The following is a 20,105-nucleotide window of genomic DNA, read 5'->3' as shown; positions in this document are numbered from 1 at the left end:
ACCCCTACCCCGGTCAACTGCCTGGCACCCTCCACAGCAACCCGCCAAAGCCCCCACCATTTCTCCTTTACCCAAATCCAGATAGCTGATGTTCTGAAAGAGCTGCAAAATCTGGACCCCTACAAATCAGCCGGGCTAGACAATCTGGACCCTCTTTCTAAAATGATCTGCCGAAATTGTTGCAACCCCTATTTACTAGCCTGTTCAACCTCTCTTTCGTATCGTCTGAGATTCCCAAAGATTGGAAAGCTGCCGCGGTCATCCCCCTCTTCAAATGGGGTGACACTCTAGACCCAAACTGCTACAGACCTATATCACCTGTCTTTCTAAGGTCTTCGAAAACGAAGTTAACAAACAGATTACTGACCATTTCGAATCCCACCATAATTTCTCCGCTATGCAATCTGGTTTCAGAGCCGGTCATGGGTGCACCTCAGCCAAGCTCAAGATTGTAAACTACATCATAACCGCCATCGATAAGAGACATTACTGTGCAGCCGTATTCATCGACCTGGCCAAGGCTTTCGACTCTGTCAATCACAACATTCTTATTGGCAGACAATTTCTCAAATGATTGCCTCGCCTGGTTTACCAACTACTTCTCTGATAGAGTTCAGTGTGTCAAATCGTAGGGACTGTTGTCCGGACCTCTGCCAGTCTCTAAGGGTGTGCCACAGGGTTCAATTCTCGGGCCGACTCTCTTTTCTGTATACATCAATGATGTTGCTCTTGCTGCTGGTGATTCTCTGATCCACCTCTACGCAGACAACATTAGCATCATTGCTAACAGCTACACATAGTGGTAGACAAATGCACTCAGACAGGGGCATTTCCTGGCTGTTTCCTCTTCAGAAAGTTGAAGGAAACTACAAATCACTGAGGCTAATTTAAAGATGGCTTGCAGACAATGAATATAGAATAACTATAACAAAAAATGGATCCAAACTATACCACCACCCAAAATCACACTTTAGAGACAGGAAGGGCAAAGGGGCATCTTTCTCTACACAGGTAGAGTCCTATCTGTCCATGTTGCCTTTTGCAAAGTGGGCACTGCTTCATGTGGCAACATCAACACTCACCTAAATAGCCCATATGCCACTGGGTGAGAGAAGATTTCATTGTTTTTGGGCAGCATTATGTGAGGTGTTGTTATTTGTTGTTAGCGATGAGCCTTGGTCAATTTAGCTTGAATATGCCACCTAATCCTGTCTAATGGGCAGGTCAGCCCTGGAGTAAAGTATTGGCTGTGAGAAGTAAGAGAAAACAACATCTGGTTGTTTTTAAATGACTACTTATGGTATTGCTTGCCAGAATAAACATTGTAATTAATACGTTTCCAATCTGCGTTACCCACTCCAGTCAGCAGGAGGCTGATGTGAGTCTTTCACGTGATGCTTCTTGCGTGACGTATAATCTAGTGGACGGAACTGGAAGCGTCTTCAACAGCGACAAAGGGCTTTCTGATTCACCCACCGCGGTGGTTTGCTAGCGAACCTAAAACATTGATGTGTATATTACTCTTGGTGTTTAGAACATAATTCTGTTTACGTGTTTACGTTTCTACTAGTTCATTTAAACGTGATTTGATACGGCACGAGGCTAATCGCTCGGAACATGAGCTCACTAAGCTCGACGGAGAAAGAAGCTCTGGTGAAAGGAGAGGAAGAAGCTTTCAGGATGAAAAGAGAGGAAGAGGAGGCTATCACATTGAAAGAAGAAGAGGATGAAAGAAGAAGGGGTATTACAGTTAAAGAGGAAGATGGGAAAGAGGTTGTCAAAGTGGAAGGGGAGGAGGTAGAAGCTTTCAGAATCAAAAAGGAGGAAGATGCCATAACATTGAAAGAAGAGAATGAAGTGAAAGAAGAGGAAGAACCATTTGGAGTAAAAGAGGAAGAGGAGGATATCTCAATAAAACAGGAGGAGACTGAAGTTCCGATTTCCACCAGTGAGTACTGTCTTAAAAACAGGGGCACAAACTACCCAGTTGTTGAACTGATGTGTGGTTTTAAAGGGCCATTCTGCTGAATATCTCCTCTTGAATATGTTGTTCAGTACTGTAGGAATTGTTGAAGGGGCGATCTGCCTTTGGTACATATGTTATGGGACTTCGATGTATTTTATTCTCATTCTCCATGTGGTCTATATTAAAGTTCCCCTCATCTAATATAACAGGCTTTTAAAACATTTACATTTTTAAAATTCAATGTTGGTGCATCATTTCTACTTAAAATATCATAAGATCATAAGTTCACCATCTGTTTGATGTTCTCGTTCACACAGGAGAGAGACATGACTATCCTGGATCCTCTGGGGGGCCTCAACAACATCCTGATGTTGACGAGGCAGAGAAGAGTCTCTCCAGATCAGAACACCAGATGGTACAGCTTGGTCTGGTCTATCAGGGGTCTGGGCTGGGTTTGGGTTTCTGTAAAGCACTTTAGGACAACAGTGACATCAGCATCCATAATGATATGTGTCTGTGTCCCCTCTTTATCGTTACCAGGACAAAGCTAGCCCTTCCTCCCTCCCAGAGTCCCCGTGTCATGCCTCTCCCGGTAGCACTTTACTGCTGGGTATGAAGAGGTTGTCTGTGCTGCTGGTGGACTGCAGGAAAACAACGGAGCTGACTGGAACTGTGAGAGGAGGAGAAGAGAAGGAAGGATCAGATTTGACACATCAAAGTAAGTGCTGTAGTTTAGTTTGAACAAATAAATAGATCTTTCGCTGGTATCTGTTCCCAGTAGGGCTGTCCCCGACTAATACAAATACAGCTTTGCAGACTCTTGGCATTCTCTCAACCAGCTTCACCTGGAATTCTTTTCCAACAGTCTTCAAACCAAACTTTATTTGCCACATGCGCCGAATACAACAAGTGTAGACTTTACAGTGAAATGCTTACTTACAAGCCCTCCAGTACCGCTTGCCGTGGGGTAGCAAAGAAAACAGTCTATAACTTGGGTGACTGGAGTCTCAGTCGATTTTAGGAGGAGTTCCCACATATGCTGGGCACTTGTTGGCTGCTTTTCCTTCACTCTGCCATCCAACTCATCCAAAACCATCTCAATTGTCAGGACACCGTTAAACGGGTGTCCTGACTCTCTGCGGTCATTAAAGATCCCATGGCACTTATCGTAAGAGTAGGGGTGTTAACCCCGGTGTCCTGGCTAAATTCCCAATCTGGCCATCAAACCATCACGGTCACCTAATAATCCCCAGTTTACAATTGGCTCATTCATCCCCCTCCTCTCCCCTGTAACTATTCCCCAGGTCGTTGCTGCAAATGAGAATGTGTTCTCAGTCAACTTACCTGGTAAAATAACGGATACATTAAAAAACGTAAAAATTAAATTGGGTTGAGGCCGGTTGATTTGTGGAGGCCCGGTCATCTGATGCAGCTCTCTCCAAAAATCTCAAATTTGGACTCAGACCCAAGGACAGATATCCACCGGTCTAATGTCCAATGCTCGTGTTTCTTGGCCCAAGCAAGTCTCTTCTTCTTATTGCTGTCCTTTAGTAGTGGTTTCTGTGCAGCAATTCGACCATGAAGGCCTGATTCACGCAGTCTCCTCTGAACAGTCTCCTCTGAACAGTCTCCCCTAACCAGTCTCCCCTAACCAGTCTCCCCTAACCAGTCTCCCCTAACCAGTCTCCCCTAACCAGTCTCCCTAAACAGTCTCCTCTAAACAGTCTCCTCTAAACAGTCTCCCTAAACAGTCTCCTCTAAACAGTCTCCCTAAACAGTCTCCTCTGACCAGTCTCCCTAACCAGTCTCCCTAACCAGTCTCCCTAACCAGTCTCCCTAAACAGTCTCCCTAAACAGTCTCTTCTAAACAGTCTCCCTAACCAGTAACCAGTCTCCGTAAACAGTCACCAAACAGTCTACGAAACAGTCTCCGAAACAGTCTCAAACAGTTCCTGAATCCCCCCATCCTTTGTCTCCCTAACCCCCAAACAGTCTTAAACTGAAACAGTTCCAGACAGCTGATCCAAAAAAGTGCAGGTGGAAACAGTCTACTCTAAACAGTCTTCTAAACAGTCTGACTCAGGAAACAGTGCCCACCACCCCTACCAGTCTTCCCTGACCAGTCTCCCTAATAAGTAATATAATATATGCCATTTAAACAGTCTCCTCTAAACAGTCTTTTAAACAGTCTCCTCTAAACAGTCTCTTCTAGTATAAACAGTTACTTAAACAGTCTCCTGGAAGAACAGTCTCCTCTAAACAGTACTCTAAACAGGCTTCTAGTCTGACTCAGGAGGCGTGCACACCACCCACCTCTTCTGAAGTATTTATTTGTGGAAGAGGTGCTGTAACTCTGAGTAACTGGGCTTCTTTCTGACTCAGGAGACGTATCATCACATCTTCTCCCACTCTTGTCACAACACAACTGATTGGCTCAAATGCATTAAAAAGGAAAGAAATTAACTTGTTTAACAAGGAACCTGTTAATTGAAATGCATTCCAGGTGACTACTGAAGTGGTTGAGAGAATGCTAGAGTCTGAGCTGTCAGGCAAACGGGAGGAGTGCACACCACCCACCTCTTCTGAGTATATTACTTGTGGAAGAGAGGTACTCCGAGTAGGCTTCTAGTCTGACTCAGGAGGCATGCACACCACCCACCTCTTCTGAGTATATTACTTGTGGAAGAGAGGTACTCAGAGTAGGCTTCTAGTCTGACTCAGGAGGCGTGCACACCACCCACCTCTTCTGAGTATATTACTTGCAGATGTTCAGTCTCTGGATAGTAAAGTTGACGAGCTCATGGTGAGGATTCCCTTCCAGAGAGACATTGGGGATTGTAGCATACTCTTTTTCAAGGAAACATGGCATAGTGTAGTTATTCCCTCTGTAAGGCAATCAAACAGGCAAGACGTCAGTATAGAGACAAAGTGGAGTCACAATTCAACGGCTCAGACACGAGACGTATGTGACAGGGTCTACAGACAATCACGGACTACAAAGGGAAAACCAGCCACGTCGCGGATACCGGCGTCTTGCTTCCGGACAAGCTAAACACCTTCTTCGCCCGCTATGAGGATAACACAGTGCCACCGACGCGGCCCGCTACCAAGGACTGTGGAGATCTCCTTCTCCGTGGCTGACATGAGTAAGACATTGAAGCGTCTTAACCTTTGCAAAGCTGTCGGCTCAGACGGCATCCCAAGCCGCATCCTCAGAGCAGACCAACTGGCTGAACATATTCAACATATTCAATCTCTCCCTATCCCAGTCTGCTGTCCCCACATGCTTCAAGATGTCCACCATTGTTCCCATACCCAAGAAATCAAAGGTAACTATCGTCCTGTAGCACTCACTTCTGTCGTCATGAAGAGCTTTGAGAGACTAGTCAAGGATCATATCACCTCTACCTGACATCCTAGACCCATTTCAATTTGCTTACCGCACCAATAGATCCACAGACGATGCAATCACCATCACACTGCCCTGTCCCATCTGGACAAGAGGAATACCTATGTAAGAATACTGTTCATTGACTGTAGCTCAGCATTCAACACCATAGTACCCTTCAAGCTCATCATTAAGCCTGGGTCTGAACCCCGCCCTGTGCAACTGGGTCCTGGACTTCCTGACGGGCCGCCCCAGGTGGTGAAGGTAGGAAACAACACCTCCACTTCGCTGATCCTCATCACTGGGGCCCCATAAGGATGCGTGCTCAGCCCCTCCTGTACTCCCTGTTCACCCATGAACTCAATCATTAAGTTTGCAGACGACACAACAGTAGTGGGCCTGATTACCAACAATGACGAGGCAGCCTACAGGGAGAAGGTGAGGGCCCTGGGAGTGTGGTGCCAGGAAATTAACCTCACACCCAACGTCAACAAAACAGTTGATTGTGGACTTCAGGAAACAGCAGAGGGAGCACGCCCCCATCCATATCGATGGGACCGCAGTGGAGAAGGTGGAAAGCTTTAAGTTCCTCAGCCTACACATCACTGACAATCTGAAATGGTCCACCCACACAGACAGTGTGGTGAAGAAGGCACAACAGCACCTTAAACCCTCACAAACCTTTACAGATGCACAATTGAGAGCATCCTGTCGGGCTGGTATGGCACCGCCCGCAACCGCAAGGCTCTCCAGAGGGTGGTGTGGTCTGCCCAACGCATCACCGGGGGCAAACTACCTGCCCTCCAGGACACCTACACCACCCGATGTTACAGGAAGGCCAAAAAGATCATCATGGACAACAACCACCCGAGCCACTGCCTGTTCACCCCGCTATCATCCAGAAGGCGAGGTCAGTACAGGTGCATCAAAGCTGGGACCGAGAGACTGAAAAACAGCTTATATCTCAAGGCCATCAGACTGTTAAACAGCTTCTATCTCAAGGCCATCAGACTGTTAAACAGCCATCACTAACATTAGAGGCTGCTGCCCTATAGGCATAAATACATAGACTATTAATATCTATCATAGACTAGGAATCACTGGCCACTTTAAGGAATGAAACACTAGTCACTTTAATAATGTTTACATATCTGGCATTACTCTTCTCATATGTACATACTGTATTCTATACTATTCTACTGTATCTTAGTCTATGCATTACTCATCTCATATGTATATACTGTATTCTATACTATTCTACTGTATCTTAGTCTATGCATTACTCATCTCATGTGTATATACTGTATTCTATACTATTCTACTGTATCTTAGTCTATGCATTACTCATCTCATGTGTATATACTGTATTCTATACTATTCTACTGTATCTTAGTCTATGCATTACTCATCTCATATGTATATACTGTATTCTATACTATTCTACTGTATCTTAGTCTATGCATTACTCATCTCATATGTATATACTGTATTCTATACTATTCTACTGTATCTTAGTCTATGCATTACTCATCTCATATGTATATACTGTATTCTATACTATTCTACTGTATCTTAGTCTATGCATTACTCATCTCATATGTATATACTGTATTCTATACTATTCTACTGTATCTTAGTCTATGCATTACTCATCTCATATGTATATACTGTATTCTATACTATTCTACTGTATCTTAGTCTATGCATTACTCATCTCATATGTATATACTGTATTCTATACTATTCTACTGTATCTTAGTCTATGCATTACTCATCTCATATGTATATACTGTATTCTATACTATTCTACTGTATCTTAGTCTATGCATTACTCATCTCATATGTATATACTGTATTCTATACTATTCTACTGTATCTTAGTCTATGCATTACTCATCTCATATGTATATACTGTATTCTATACTATTCTACTGTATCTTAGTCTATGCATTACTCATCTCATATGTATATACTGTATTCTATACTATTCTACTGTATCTTAGTCTATGCATTACTCATCTCATATGTATATACTGTATTCTATACTATTCTACTGTATCTTAGTCTATGCATTACTCATCTCATATGTATATACTGTATTCTATACTATTCTACTGTATCTTAGTCTATGCATTACTCATCTCATATGTATATACTGTATTCTATACTATTCTACTGTATCTTAGTCTATGCATTACTCATCTCATATGTATATACTGTATTCTATACTATTCTACTGTATCTTAGTCTATGCATTACTCATCTCATATGTATATACTGTATTCTATACTATTCTACTGTATCTTAGCCTATGCATTACTCATCTCATATGTACATACTGTATTCTATACTATATCTTAGTCTATGCATTACTCATCTCATATGTATATACTGTATTCTATACTATTCTACTGTATCTTAGCCTATGCATTACTCATCTCATATGTATATACTGTATTCTATACTATTCTACTGTATCTTAGTCTATGCCACTCTGACATCGCTCGTCCAAATATTTATATATTATTAATTCCATTCCTTTACTTTAGATGTGTGTGTATTGTTGTGAAATTGTTAGATATTACTTGTTAGTTATTACTACACTGTTGGAGCTAGAGAAACAAGCATTAAGCCGCAATAACATCTGCTAAACATGTTTAACATTTGATTTGACCTCGTGAAGATGGCTGAGTGAATGCCAAGAGTGTGCAAAGCTGTCATCAAGGCAAAAGGGAGGCTACTTTGAAGAATCTCAAATATAAAATATATATTTAGTTACTACATGTGTTATTTCATAGTTTTGATGTCTTCATTGTAGAATAATAATGTAGAAAATAGTAAAAAATAAAGAAAAACCTTGGAATGAGTCGGTGTGTCCAAACGTTTGTCTGGTACAAAAGTAGAAACGCAGATGACCAGCATAAGATGACCTGGCCTCCACAATCACTCGACCTCAACCCAATTGAGATGGTTTGGGATGAGTTGGACCGCAGAGTGAAGGAAAAGCAGCCAACAAATGCTCAGCATATGTGGGGACTCCTTCAAGACTGTTGGAAAAGCATTCCAGGTGAAGCTGGTTGAGAGAATGCCAAGCTGTCATCAAGGCAAAGGGTGGCTACTTTGAAGAATCTAATATATATTTAGATTTGTTTAACACTTTTTGGTTACTACATGATTCCATATTGTTTTTTCCTAGTCTCGATGTCTTCACTATTGTTCCACAATGTAGAAAAAGGTAAAAATAATGAAAAACCCTTGAATGTGTAGGTGAGTCCAAACTTGACTGGTACTGTACATTAAATTCCCTGGCAACAGCTCCAGTGGACATTCCTGCAGTCAGCATGCCAATTACACGCTCCCTCTGAGACATCTGTTGCATTGTGTGACAAAACGGCACATTTTAGAGTGGCCTTTTATTGGCCCCAGCGCAAGGTGTACCCGTGTAATGAGCATGCTGTTTGATCAGGTTCTTGAAATGCCACACCTGTCAGGTGGATGGATTATCTTGGCAAAGGAGAAATGTTCACTAACGGATGTAAACAAATGTGTACATCAAATTTGAGGTAAATAACCTTTCATGCATGTGGAAAAATTCGGGGATATTTTGTTTCAGCTCATGAAACATGGGACCAACACTTTACATAGTTTTATTTTTAATCTTCCCAAAATATTTCACATTCTTTTTTTACTTTACCCAAAATATCGTGACATTAATGAAAGTCAAAATGTTAGAAATGTGTGAATTTCCCTTTATTTCTTATATGTTTAAGGAAGTGTTTAGGTCACATCCTGTATCAACCCTTTCAACAACGGGGAGATGTTACTGATGTGCTTTGTGTCTTCGACGTAAAAACAAGTTTTGGACTTCCACTTTAAATGACTTATTATATGTTTAAGGAAGTGTGTAGGTCACATCCTGTATCATACAGCTATGAAGGTTATATATTTAGAACCACCTGCTTGATAGGAATCTAGCGATGTCTGTGTCTTCAGTGTCTTCAGTGTCCTAGAACTGTTTAGTTAACTGAAGGTTGTATATTTAGAACCGCCTGCTCGGTTGGAACCCAGTGATGTCATAAAACAGAATTAAAAATAAGTAATGTAAACATATCAGTAATTACCAGGATGCTCTCCAACATTTGTTTTCAAATCACACCAAGATTGTTTTAAATGATGAAATGTTTGAAAACTGGCCTCGGTTATTGAGGGATCTGATTAAACCTCATAAGGCAGTTTTATCATGTGGAGATTTCATTCATGATAATAATAATTCTGTTCTCTCTTTAAATAAACACTGTCTTTGGCAGGAGGAAAACCAGACTCTGCGGAACCAGGGACTTCCAAACCAGCAAGACAACACCTCTGCTCCCAGATTGGAAAGAGTTTTACCAAGTTAGGAAGCCTGAAAAGACATGAGAGGACACAACCAGCAGAGAAGCCACACAATTGCACACAGTGTGGAAAGAGTTTTAACCAGTTAGGAAAGCTGAAAGTTCATGAGCGAATACACAGGGGAGAAGCCTTACCACTGCTCCCAGTGTGGAACTAGGTTTACCAAGTTAGGAAGCCTGAACAGACATCAGAGGACACACACAGGGGAGAAGCCACACCATTGCTCCCAGTGTGGAAAGAGTTTTAACCAGTTAGGAAACATGAGATCTCATGAGCGAATACACACAGGGGAGAAGCCTTACCACTGTTCCCAGTGTGGAAAGCGTTTTAACCAGTTAGGAAAGCTGAAAGAACACATGAGACTGCACTCAGGGGAGAAGCCTTACAAATGCTCAGACTGTGGGAAGACATATTACTCATCACAGTCACTTAAAAGTCATATGAAAATCCACACATGTATAATAATTACTTCTATTGTGTAAATTGATATTTCACATCTCATTGACTTAAAATTCATCAGGGGACATACACAGTGCTCCTGTTGTCTTATATTGTTGACTGACAATGTGTTTACCTGTCTTTACCAGATGAAATTAAATGGTACAGGGTATACTCAAACATATATTTGTATGTTTTTATTAGAAAACATGAAGTGAATATGGAGTCTGTCAGCTTGAATATAGAGTAGATCAGATTCCAACTGTTTAAATGGTCCTTTTTTAAACTCTGTGTTTATCTGACTGTGTGTGTTTATCTGGGTGTGTCATTCCTCCAGCACTACAGATAATACAGTGATATTTGGATGTGATGCATTAGTTCCATTGTTTACATTTTCATTGTGGCCCACTGATGATTTAATGACATGAAAATATTCACTGACTCGCTCCTGGATTGACCCAAGCCTCCCACTGTATGAATAAATGTTGTTTCCACGTCATTTCAACTAAATAATTCCATGTGATGTTTGATCAATGATATGAAATGAAAATGATTCCATGTGATGTTTGATCAATGATATGAAATGAACATGATTCCATGTGATGTTTGATCAATGATATGAAATGAACATGATTCCATGTGATGTTTGATCAATGATATGAAATGAACATGATTCCATGTGATGTTTGATCAATGATATGAAATGAAAATGATTCCATGTGATGTTTGATCAATGATATGAAATGAACATGATTCCATGTGATGTTTGATCAATGATATGAAATTAAAATGATTCCATGTGATGTTTGATCAATGATATGAAATTAAAATGATTCCATGTGATGTTTGATCAATGATATGAAATGGAAATGATTCCATGTGATGTTTGATCAATGTAGAAAACTGATTGGATTTGTAAAAAGCGTCAACATAAGGTTATTCACTGAACTTGCAATTTAAATCCAATGACAAGTGACATTTTGTGTTGATTTAATGTTAAATTCACTTTAGTTGACGAATCAAAGAAATGTAAATAGAAACTAGATATTGAACTGATGTCTGTGCACAGTGGGCTGGTTTGAATAAGCAGCAGGTTTTGGATCAATATCCACCTTAGTAGCTAAATTTCCGTGCAATTTGCGACAGATTTTCATGTGAATATTCTCAAATCTGCATAAAACAATATATACATTTTCCCACCAGAAATGTTTCTATCAAACAGGTTTATTGCAGATTAAAGGCTTTGCGTGACAAATAAATCACTTTTGCTGTTGAATTCCCAATGGTTTCCATCACATTTTCAACTCTACTGATGGTTTAACAAAACTGTTGTGTGAAATAGAAAACGTGCTCTTGTCCCGTGCACTGTAGTCAGCAGCTCACAGATACAGTGCGGGTAGGCTACCTACAGTGGGGAGAACAAGTATTTGATACACTGCCGATTTGTCAGGTTTCCCTACTTACAAAGCATGTAGAGGTCTGTCATGTTTTATCATAGATACACTTCAACTGTGAGAGACGGAATCTAAAACAATAATCCAGAAAATCACATTGTATCATTTTTAAGTAATTCATTTGCATAACTGTACAGGTGGGAATGCAGGTAAGGCTGTACAGTCCTATTCTACTCTCTAGTAACTGTACAGGTGGGGATGCAGGTAAGGCTGTACAGTCCTATTCTACTCTCTAGTAACTGTACAGGTGGGGATGCAGGTAAGGCTGTACAGTCCTATTCTACTCTCTAGTAACTGTACAGTTACTAGAGAGTAGAATAGGACTGTACAGCCTTACCTAGAGAGTAGACCTGTACAGTTACTAGATCCGACCTGTACAGTTACTAGAGAGTAGAATAGGACTGTACAGCCTTACCTGCATCCCCACCTGTACAGTTACTAGAGAGTAGAATAGGACTGTACAGCCTTACCTGCATCCCCACCTGTACAGTTACTAGAGAGTAGAATAGGACTGTACAGCCTTACCTGCATCCCCACCTGTACAGTTACTAGAGAGTAGAATAGGACTGTACAGCCTTACCTGCATCCCCACCTGTACAGTTACTAGAGTGTAGAATAGGACTGTACAGCCTTACCTGCATCCCCACCTGTACAGTTACTAGAGAGTAGAATAGGACTGTACAGCCTTACCTGCATCCCCACCTGTACAGTTACTAGAGAGTAGAATAGGACTGTACAGCCTTACCTGCATCCCCACCTGTACAGTTACTAGAGAGTAGAATAGGACTGTACAGCCTTACCTGCATCCCCACCTGTACAGTTACTAGAGAGTAGAATAGGACTGTACAGCCTTACCTGCATCCCCACCTTACAGTTACTAGAGAGTAGAATAGGACTGTACAGCCTTACCTGCATCCCCACCTGTACAGTTACTAGAGAGTAGAATATGACTGTACAGCCTTACCTGCATTCACACCTGTACAGTTACTAGAGAGTAGAATAGGACTGTACAGCCTTACCTGCATTCCCACCTGTACAGTTACTAGAGAGTAGAATAGGACTGTACAGCCTTACCTGCATCCCCACCTGTACAGTTACTAGAGAGTAGAATAGGACTGTACAGCCTTACCTGCATCCCCACCTGTACAGTTACTAGAGAGTAGAATAGGACTGTACAGCCTTACCTGCATCCCCACCTGTACAGTTACTAGAGAGTAGAATAGGACTGTACAGCCTTACCTGCATCCCCACCTGTACAGTTACTAGAGTGTAGAATAGGACTGTACAGCCTTACCTGCATCCCCACCTGTACAGTTACTAGAGAGTAGAATAGGACTGTACAGCCTTACCTGCATCCCCACCTGTACAGTTACTAGAGAGTAGAATAGGACTGTACAGCCTTACCTGCATCCCCACCTGTACAGTTACTAGAGAGTAGAATAGGACTGTACAGCCTTACCTGCATCCCCACCTTACAGTTACTAGAGAGTAGAATAGGACTGTACAGCCTTACCTGCATCCCCACCTGTACAGTTACTAGAGAGTAGAATATGACTGTACAGCCTTACCTGCATTCACACCTGTACAGTTACTAGAGAGAGAATAGGACTGTACAGCCTTACCTGCATTCCCACCTGTACAGTTACTAGAGAGTAGAATAGGACTGTACAGCCTTACCTGCATCCCCACCTGTACAGTTACTAGAGTAGAATAGGACTGTACAGCCTTACCTGCATCCCCACCTGTACAGTTACTAGAGAGTAGAATAGGACTGTACAGCCTTACCTGCATCCCCACCTGTACAGTTACTAGAGAGTAGAATAGGACTGTACAGCCTTACCTGCATCCCCACCTGTACAGTTAATAGAGAGTAGAATAGGACTGTACAGCCTTACCTGCATCCCCACCTGTACAGTTAATAGAGAGTAGAATAGGACTGTACAGCCTTACCTGCATTCCCACCTGTACAGTTAATAGAGAGTAGAATAGGACTGTACAGCCTTACCTGCATCCCCACCTGTACAGTTAATAGAGAGTAGAATAGGACTGTACAGCCTTACCTGCATTCCCACCTGTACAGTTAATAGAGAGTAGAATAGGACTGTACAGCCTTACCTGCATTCCCACCTGTACAGTTAATAGAGAGTAGAATAGGACTGTACAGCCTTACCTGCATCCGCACCTGTACAGTTACTAGAGAGTAGAATAGGACTGTACAGCCTTACCTGCATCCCCACCTGTACAGTTACTAGAGAGTAGAATAGGACTGTACAGCCTTACCTGCATCCCCACCTGTACAGTTACTAGAGAGTAGAATAGGACTGTACAGCCTTACCTGCATCCCCACCTGTACAGTTACTAGAGAGTAGAATAGGACTGTACAGCCTTACCTGCATCCCCACCTGTACAGTTACTAGAGAGTAGAATAGGACTGTACAGCCTTACCTGCATCCCCACCTGTACAGTTACTAGAGAGTAGAATAGGACTGTACAGCCTTACCTGCATCCCCACCTGTACAGTTACTAGAGAGTAGAATAGGACTGTACAGCCTTACCTGCATCCCCACCTGTACAGTTAATAGAGAGTAGAATAGGACTGTACAGCCTTACCTGCATTCCCACCTGTAGTTACTAGAGAGTAGAATAGGACTGTACAGCCTTACCTGCATCCCCACCTGTACAGTTACTAGAGAGTAGAATAGGACTGTACAGCCTTACCTGCATCCCCACCTGTACAGTTACTAGAGAGTAGAATATGACTGTACAGCCTTACCTGCATCCCCACCTGTACAAATCAAATCAAATCAAATTTATTTATATAGCCCTTCGTACATCAGCTGATATCTCAAAGTGCTGTACAGAAACCCAGCCTAAAACCCCAAACAGCAAACAATGCAGGTGTAAAAGCACGGTGGCTAGGAAAAACTACCTAGAAAGGCCAAAACCTAGGAAGAAACCTAGAGAGGAACCGGGCTATGTGGGGTGGCCAGTCCTCTTCTGGCTGTGCCGGGTAGAGATTATAACAGAACATGACCAAGATGTTCAAATGTTCATAAATGACCAGCATGGTCGAATAATAATAAGGCAGAACAGTTGAAACTGGAGCAGCAGCACAGTCAGGTGGACTGGGGACAGCAAGGAGCCATCATGTCAGGTAGTCCTGGGGCACTGTCCTAGGGCTCAGGTCCTCCGAGAGAGAGAGAGAAAGAAAGAGAGAATTAGAGAGAGCATATGTGGGGTGGCCAGTCCTCTTCTGGCTGTGCCGGGTGGAGATTATAACAGAACGTGGCCAAGATGTTCAAATGTTCATAAATGACCAGCATGGTTGAATAATAGTAAGGCAGAACAGTTGAAACTGGAGCAGTAGCATGGCCAGGTGGACTGGGGACAGCAAGGAGTCCTCATGTCAGGTAGTCCTGGGACATGGTCCTAGGGCCCAGGCCAGTTGAAACTGGAGCAGCAGCATGGCCAGGTGGACTGGGGACAGCAAGGAGTCATCATGTCAGGTAGTCCTGGGGCATGGTCCTAGGGCTCAGGTCCTCCGAGAGAGAGAAAGAAAGAGAGAAGGAGAGAATTAGAGAACGCACACTTAGATTCACACAGGACACCGAATAGGACAGGAGAAGTACTCCAGATATAACAAACTGACCCTAGCCCCCGACACATAAACTACTGCAGCATAAATACTGGAGGCTGAGACAGGAGGGGTCAGGAGACACTGTGGCCCCATCCGAGGACACCCCGGACAGGGCCAAACAGGAAGGATATAACCCCACCCACTTTGCCAAAGCACAGCCCCCACACCACTAGAGGGATATCTTCAACCACCAACTTACCATCCTGAGACAAGGCCGAGTATAGCCCACAAAGATCTCCGCCACGGCACAACCCAAGGGGAGGCGCCAACCCAGACAGGATGACCACAACAGTGAATCAACCCACCCAGGTGACGCACCCCCCAGGGACGGCACGAGAGAGCCCCAGCAAGCCAGTGACTCAGCCCCGTAACAGGGTTAGAGGCAGAGAATCCCAGTGGAAAGAGGGGAACCGGCCAGGCAAAGACAGCAAGGGCGGTTCGTTGCTCCAGAGCCTTTCCGTTCACCTTCCCACTCCTGGGCCAGACTACACTCAATCATATGACCCACTGAAGAGATGAGTCTTCAGTAAAGACTTAAAGGTTGAGACCGAGTTTGCGTCTCTGACATGGGTAGGCAGACCGTTCCATAAAAATGGAGCTCTATAGGAGAAAGCCCTGCCTCCAGCTGTTTGCTTAGAAATTCTAGGGACAATTAGGAGGCCTGCGTCTTGTGACCGTAGCGTACGTGTAGGTATGTACGGCAGGACCAAATCAGAGAGGTAGGTAGGAGCAAGCCCATGTAATGCTTTGTAGGTTAGCAGTAAAACCTTGAAATCAGCCCTTGCTTTGACAGGAAGCCAGTGTAGAGAGGCTAGCACTGGAGTAATATGATCAAATTTTTGGTTCTAGTCAGGATTCTAGCAGCCGTATTTAGCACTAACTGAAGTTTATTTAGTGCTTTATCCGGGTAGCCGGAAAATAGAGCATTGCAGTAGTCTAACCTAGAAGTGACAAAAGCATGGATTAATTTTTCTGCATCATTTTTGGACAGAAAGTTTCTGATTTTTGCAATGTTACGTAGATGGAAAAAGCTGTCCTCGAAATGGTCTTGATATGTTCTTCAAAAGAGAGATCAGGGTCCAGAGTAACGCCGAGGTCCTTCACAGTTTTATTTGAGACGACTGTACAACCATTAAGATTAATTGTCAGATTCAACAGAAGATCTCTTTGTTTCTTGGGACCTAGAACAAGCATCTCTGTTTTGTCCGAGTTTAATAGTAGAAAGTTTGCAGCCATCCACTTCCTTATGTCTGAAACACATGCTTCTAGCGAGGGCAATTTTGGGGCTTCACCATGTTTCATTGAAATGTACAGCTGTGTGTCATCCGCATAGCAGTGAAAGTTTACATTATGTTTTCGAATAACATCCCCAAGAGGTAAAATATATAGTGAAAACAATAGTGGTCCTAAAACAGAACCTTGAGGAACACCGAAATGTACAGTTGATTTGTCAGAGGACAAACCATTCACAGAGACAAACTGATATCTTTCCGACAGATAAGACCTAAACCAGGCCAGAACATGTCCGTGTAGACCAATTTGGGTTTCCAATCTCTCCAAAAGAATGTGGTGATCGATGGTATCAAAAGCAGCACTAAGGTCTAGGAGCACGAGGACAGATGCAGAGCCTCGGTCCGATGCCATTAAAATGTCATTTACCACCTTCACAAGTGCCGTCTCAGTGCTATGATGGGGTCTAAAACCAGACTGAAGCATTTCGTATACATTGTTTGTCTTCAGGAAGGCAGTGAGTTGCTGCGCAACAGCCTTCTCTAAAATCTTTGAGAGGAATGGAAGATTCGATATAGGCCGATAGTTTTTATATTTTCTGGGTCAAGGTTTGGCTTTTTCAAGAGAGGCTTTATTACTGCCACTTTTAGTGAGTTTGGTACACATCCAGTGGATAGAGAGCCGTTTATTATGTTCAACATAGGAGGGCCAAGCACAGGAAGCAGCTCTTTCAGTAGTTTAGTTGGAATAGGGTCCAGTATACAGCTTGAAGGTTTAGAGGCCATGATTATTTTCATCATTGTGTCAAGAGATATAGTACTAAAACACTTGAGCGTCTCTCTTGATCCTAGGTCCTGGCAGAGTTGTGCAGACTCAGGACAACTGAGGTTTGGAGGAATACGCAGGTTTAAAGAGGAGTCCGTAATTTGCTTTCTAATAATCATAATCTTTTCCTCAAAGAAGTTCATGAATTTATCACTGCTAAAGTGAAAGTCATCCTCTCTTGGGGAATGCTGCTTTTTAGTTAGCTTTGCCACAGTATCAAAAAGGAATTTCGGATTGTTCTTATTTTCCTCAATTAAGTTAGAAAAATAGGACGATCGAGCAGCAGTAAGGGCTCTTCGGTACTGTACGGTACCGTCCTTCCAAGCTAGTCGGAAGACTTCCAGTTTGGTGTGGCGCCATTTCCGTTCCAATCTTCTGGAAGCTTGCTTCAGAGCTCGGGTATTTTCTGTGTACCAGGGAGCTAGTTTCTTATGAGACATTTTTTTAGTTTTTAGGGGTGCAACTGCATCTAGGGTATTGCGCAAGGTTAAATTGAGATCCTCAGTTAGGTGGTTAACAGATTTTTGTCCTCTGGCGTCCTTGGGTAGGCAGAGGGAGTCTGGAAGGGCATCAAGGAATCTTTGTGTTGTCTGTGAATTTATAACACGACTTTTGATGTTCCTTGGTTGGGGTCTGAGCAGATTATTTGTTGCAATTGCAAACGTAATAAAATGGTGGTCCGATAGTCCAGGATTATGAGGAAAAACATTAAGATCCACAACATTTATTCCATGGGACAAAACTAGGTCCAGCGTATGACTGTGACAGTGAGTGGGTCCAGAGACATGTTGGACAAAACCCACTGAATCGATGATGGCTCCAAAAGCCTTTTGGAGTGGGTCTGTGGACTTTTCCATGTGAATATTAAAGTCACCAAAGATTAGAATATTATCTGCAATGACTACAAGGTCTGATAGGAATTCAGGGAACTCAGTGAGAAACGCTGTATATGGCCCAGGAGGCCTGTAAACAGTAGCTATAAAAAGTGATTGAGTAGGCTGCATAGATTTCATGACTAGAAGCTCAAAAGACGAAAACGTCATTTTTTTTTTTGTAAATTGAAATTTGCTATCGTAAATGTTAGCAACACCTCCGCCTTTGCGGGATGCACGGGGATATGGTCACTAGTGTAGCCAGGAGGTGAGGCCTCATTTAACACAGTAAATTCATCAGGCTTAAGCCATGTTTCAGTCAGGCCAATCACATCAAGATTATGATCAGTGATTAGTTCATTGACTATAATTGCCTTTGAAGTAAGGGATCTAACATTAAGTAGCCCTATTTTGAGATGTGAGGTATCATGATCTCTTTCAGTAATGACAGGAATGGAGGTGGTCTTTATCCTAGTGAGATTGCTAAGGCGAACACCGCCATGTTTAGTTTTGCCCAACCTAGGTCGAGGCACAGACACGGTCTCAATGGTGATAGCTGAGCTGACTACACTGACTATGCTAGTGGCAGACTCCACTATGCTGGCAGGCTGGCTAATAGCCTGCTGCCTGGCCTGCACCCTATTTCATTGTGGAGCTAGAGGAGTTAGAGCCCTGTCTATGTTGGCAGATAAGATGAGAGCACCCCTCCAGCTAGGATGGAGTCCGTCACTCCTCAGCAGGTCAGGCTTGGTCCTGTTTGTGGGTGAGTCCCAGAAAGAGGGCCAATTATCTACAAATTCTATCTTTTGGGAGGGGCAGAAAACAGTTTTCAACCAGCGATTGAGTTGTGAGACTCTGCTGTAGAGCTCATCACTCCCCCTAACTGGGAGGGGGCCAGAGACAATTACTCGATGCCGACACATCTTTCTAGCTGATATGCACGCAGAAGCTATGTTGCGCTTGGTGATCTCTGACTGTTTCATCCTAACATCGTTGGTGCCGACGTGGATAACAATATCTCTATACACTCGCCAGTTTTAGCTTTAGCCAGCACCATCTTCAGATTAGCCTTAACGTCGGTAGCCCTGCCCCCGGGTAAACAGTGTATGATCGCTGGATGATTCGCTTTAAGTCTAATACTGCGGGTAATGGAGTCGCCAATGACTAGAGTTTTCAATTTGTCAGAGCTAATGGTGGGAAGCTTCGGCGTCTCAGACCCCGTAACCGGAGGAGTAGAGACCAGAGAAGACTCGGCCTCTGACACCGACCCGCTGCTTAATGGGGAGAACCGGTTGAAAGTTTCTGTCTGCTGAATGAGCGACACCGGTTGAGCTTTCCTACAGCATTTCCTTCCAGAAACCGTGAGAAAGTTGTCCGGCTGCGGGGACTGTGCCAGGGGATTTATACTACTATCTGTACTTACTGGTGGCACAGACGCTGTTTCATCCTTTCCTACACTGAAATTACCCTTGCCTAACGATTGCGTCTGAAGCTGGGCTTGCAGTACAGCTATCCTCGCCGTAAGGCGAGCACAGCGGCTGCAATTAGAAGGCATCATGTTAATGTTACTACTTAGCTTCGGCTGTTGGAGGTCCTGACGAATCGTGTCCAGATAAAGCGTCCGGAGTGAAAAAGTTGAGGAAAAAATAAATAAATATATGAACGGTAATTAAAAAGTGAAACCCGTAAAGTTGTCAGGTAGCAAAATACGTTGGCAACAAAACGCACAGCAATTCGAAAACAAGCCTGCAAGTTGTGACCGGAAATGACGCAATTACTAGAGAGTTACAGTTACTAGAGAGTAGAATAGGACTGTACAGCCTTACCTGCATCCCCACCTTTACAGTAATGCAAATTAATTACTTAAAAATGATACAACAAAAGTGATTTATTTGTCACGCAA

At 43.0% G+C, this 20,105-nt stretch overlaps 1 protein-coding gene across 1 annotated transcript; it reads left to right on the top strand.

The window, feature by feature from the left end:
- The first annotated feature begins 1,617 nt into the window (after nt 1-1,617).
- LOC127923291 (zinc finger and SCAN domain-containing protein 21-like) lies at nt 1,618-11,808 on the top strand. Its single transcript, XM_052507256.1, has 4 exons — nt 1,618-1,948; nt 2,284-2,381; nt 2,507-2,684; nt 9,662-11,808. The coding sequence occupies exons 1-4, from the start codon at nt 1,618-1,620 to the stop codon at nt 9,901-9,903; spliced, it is 849 nt and encodes a 282-aa protein (XP_052363216.1). The 3' UTR covers nt 9,904-11,808.
- Nucleotides 11,809-20,105: the final 8,297 nt, after the last annotated feature.

This window comes from Oncorhynchus keta, unplaced genomic scaffold (assembly GCF_023373465.1).
Source record: "Oncorhynchus keta strain PuntledgeMale-10-30-2019 unplaced genomic scaffold, Oket_V2 Un_contig_2918_pilon_pilon, whole genome shotgun sequence".
Taxonomy (NCBI): domain Eukaryota; kingdom Metazoa; phylum Chordata; class Actinopteri; order Salmoniformes; family Salmonidae; genus Oncorhynchus; species Oncorhynchus keta.
Note: the sequence above shows the minus strand (reverse complement) of the source record. Positions and strands in the feature narration are given on the sequence as shown.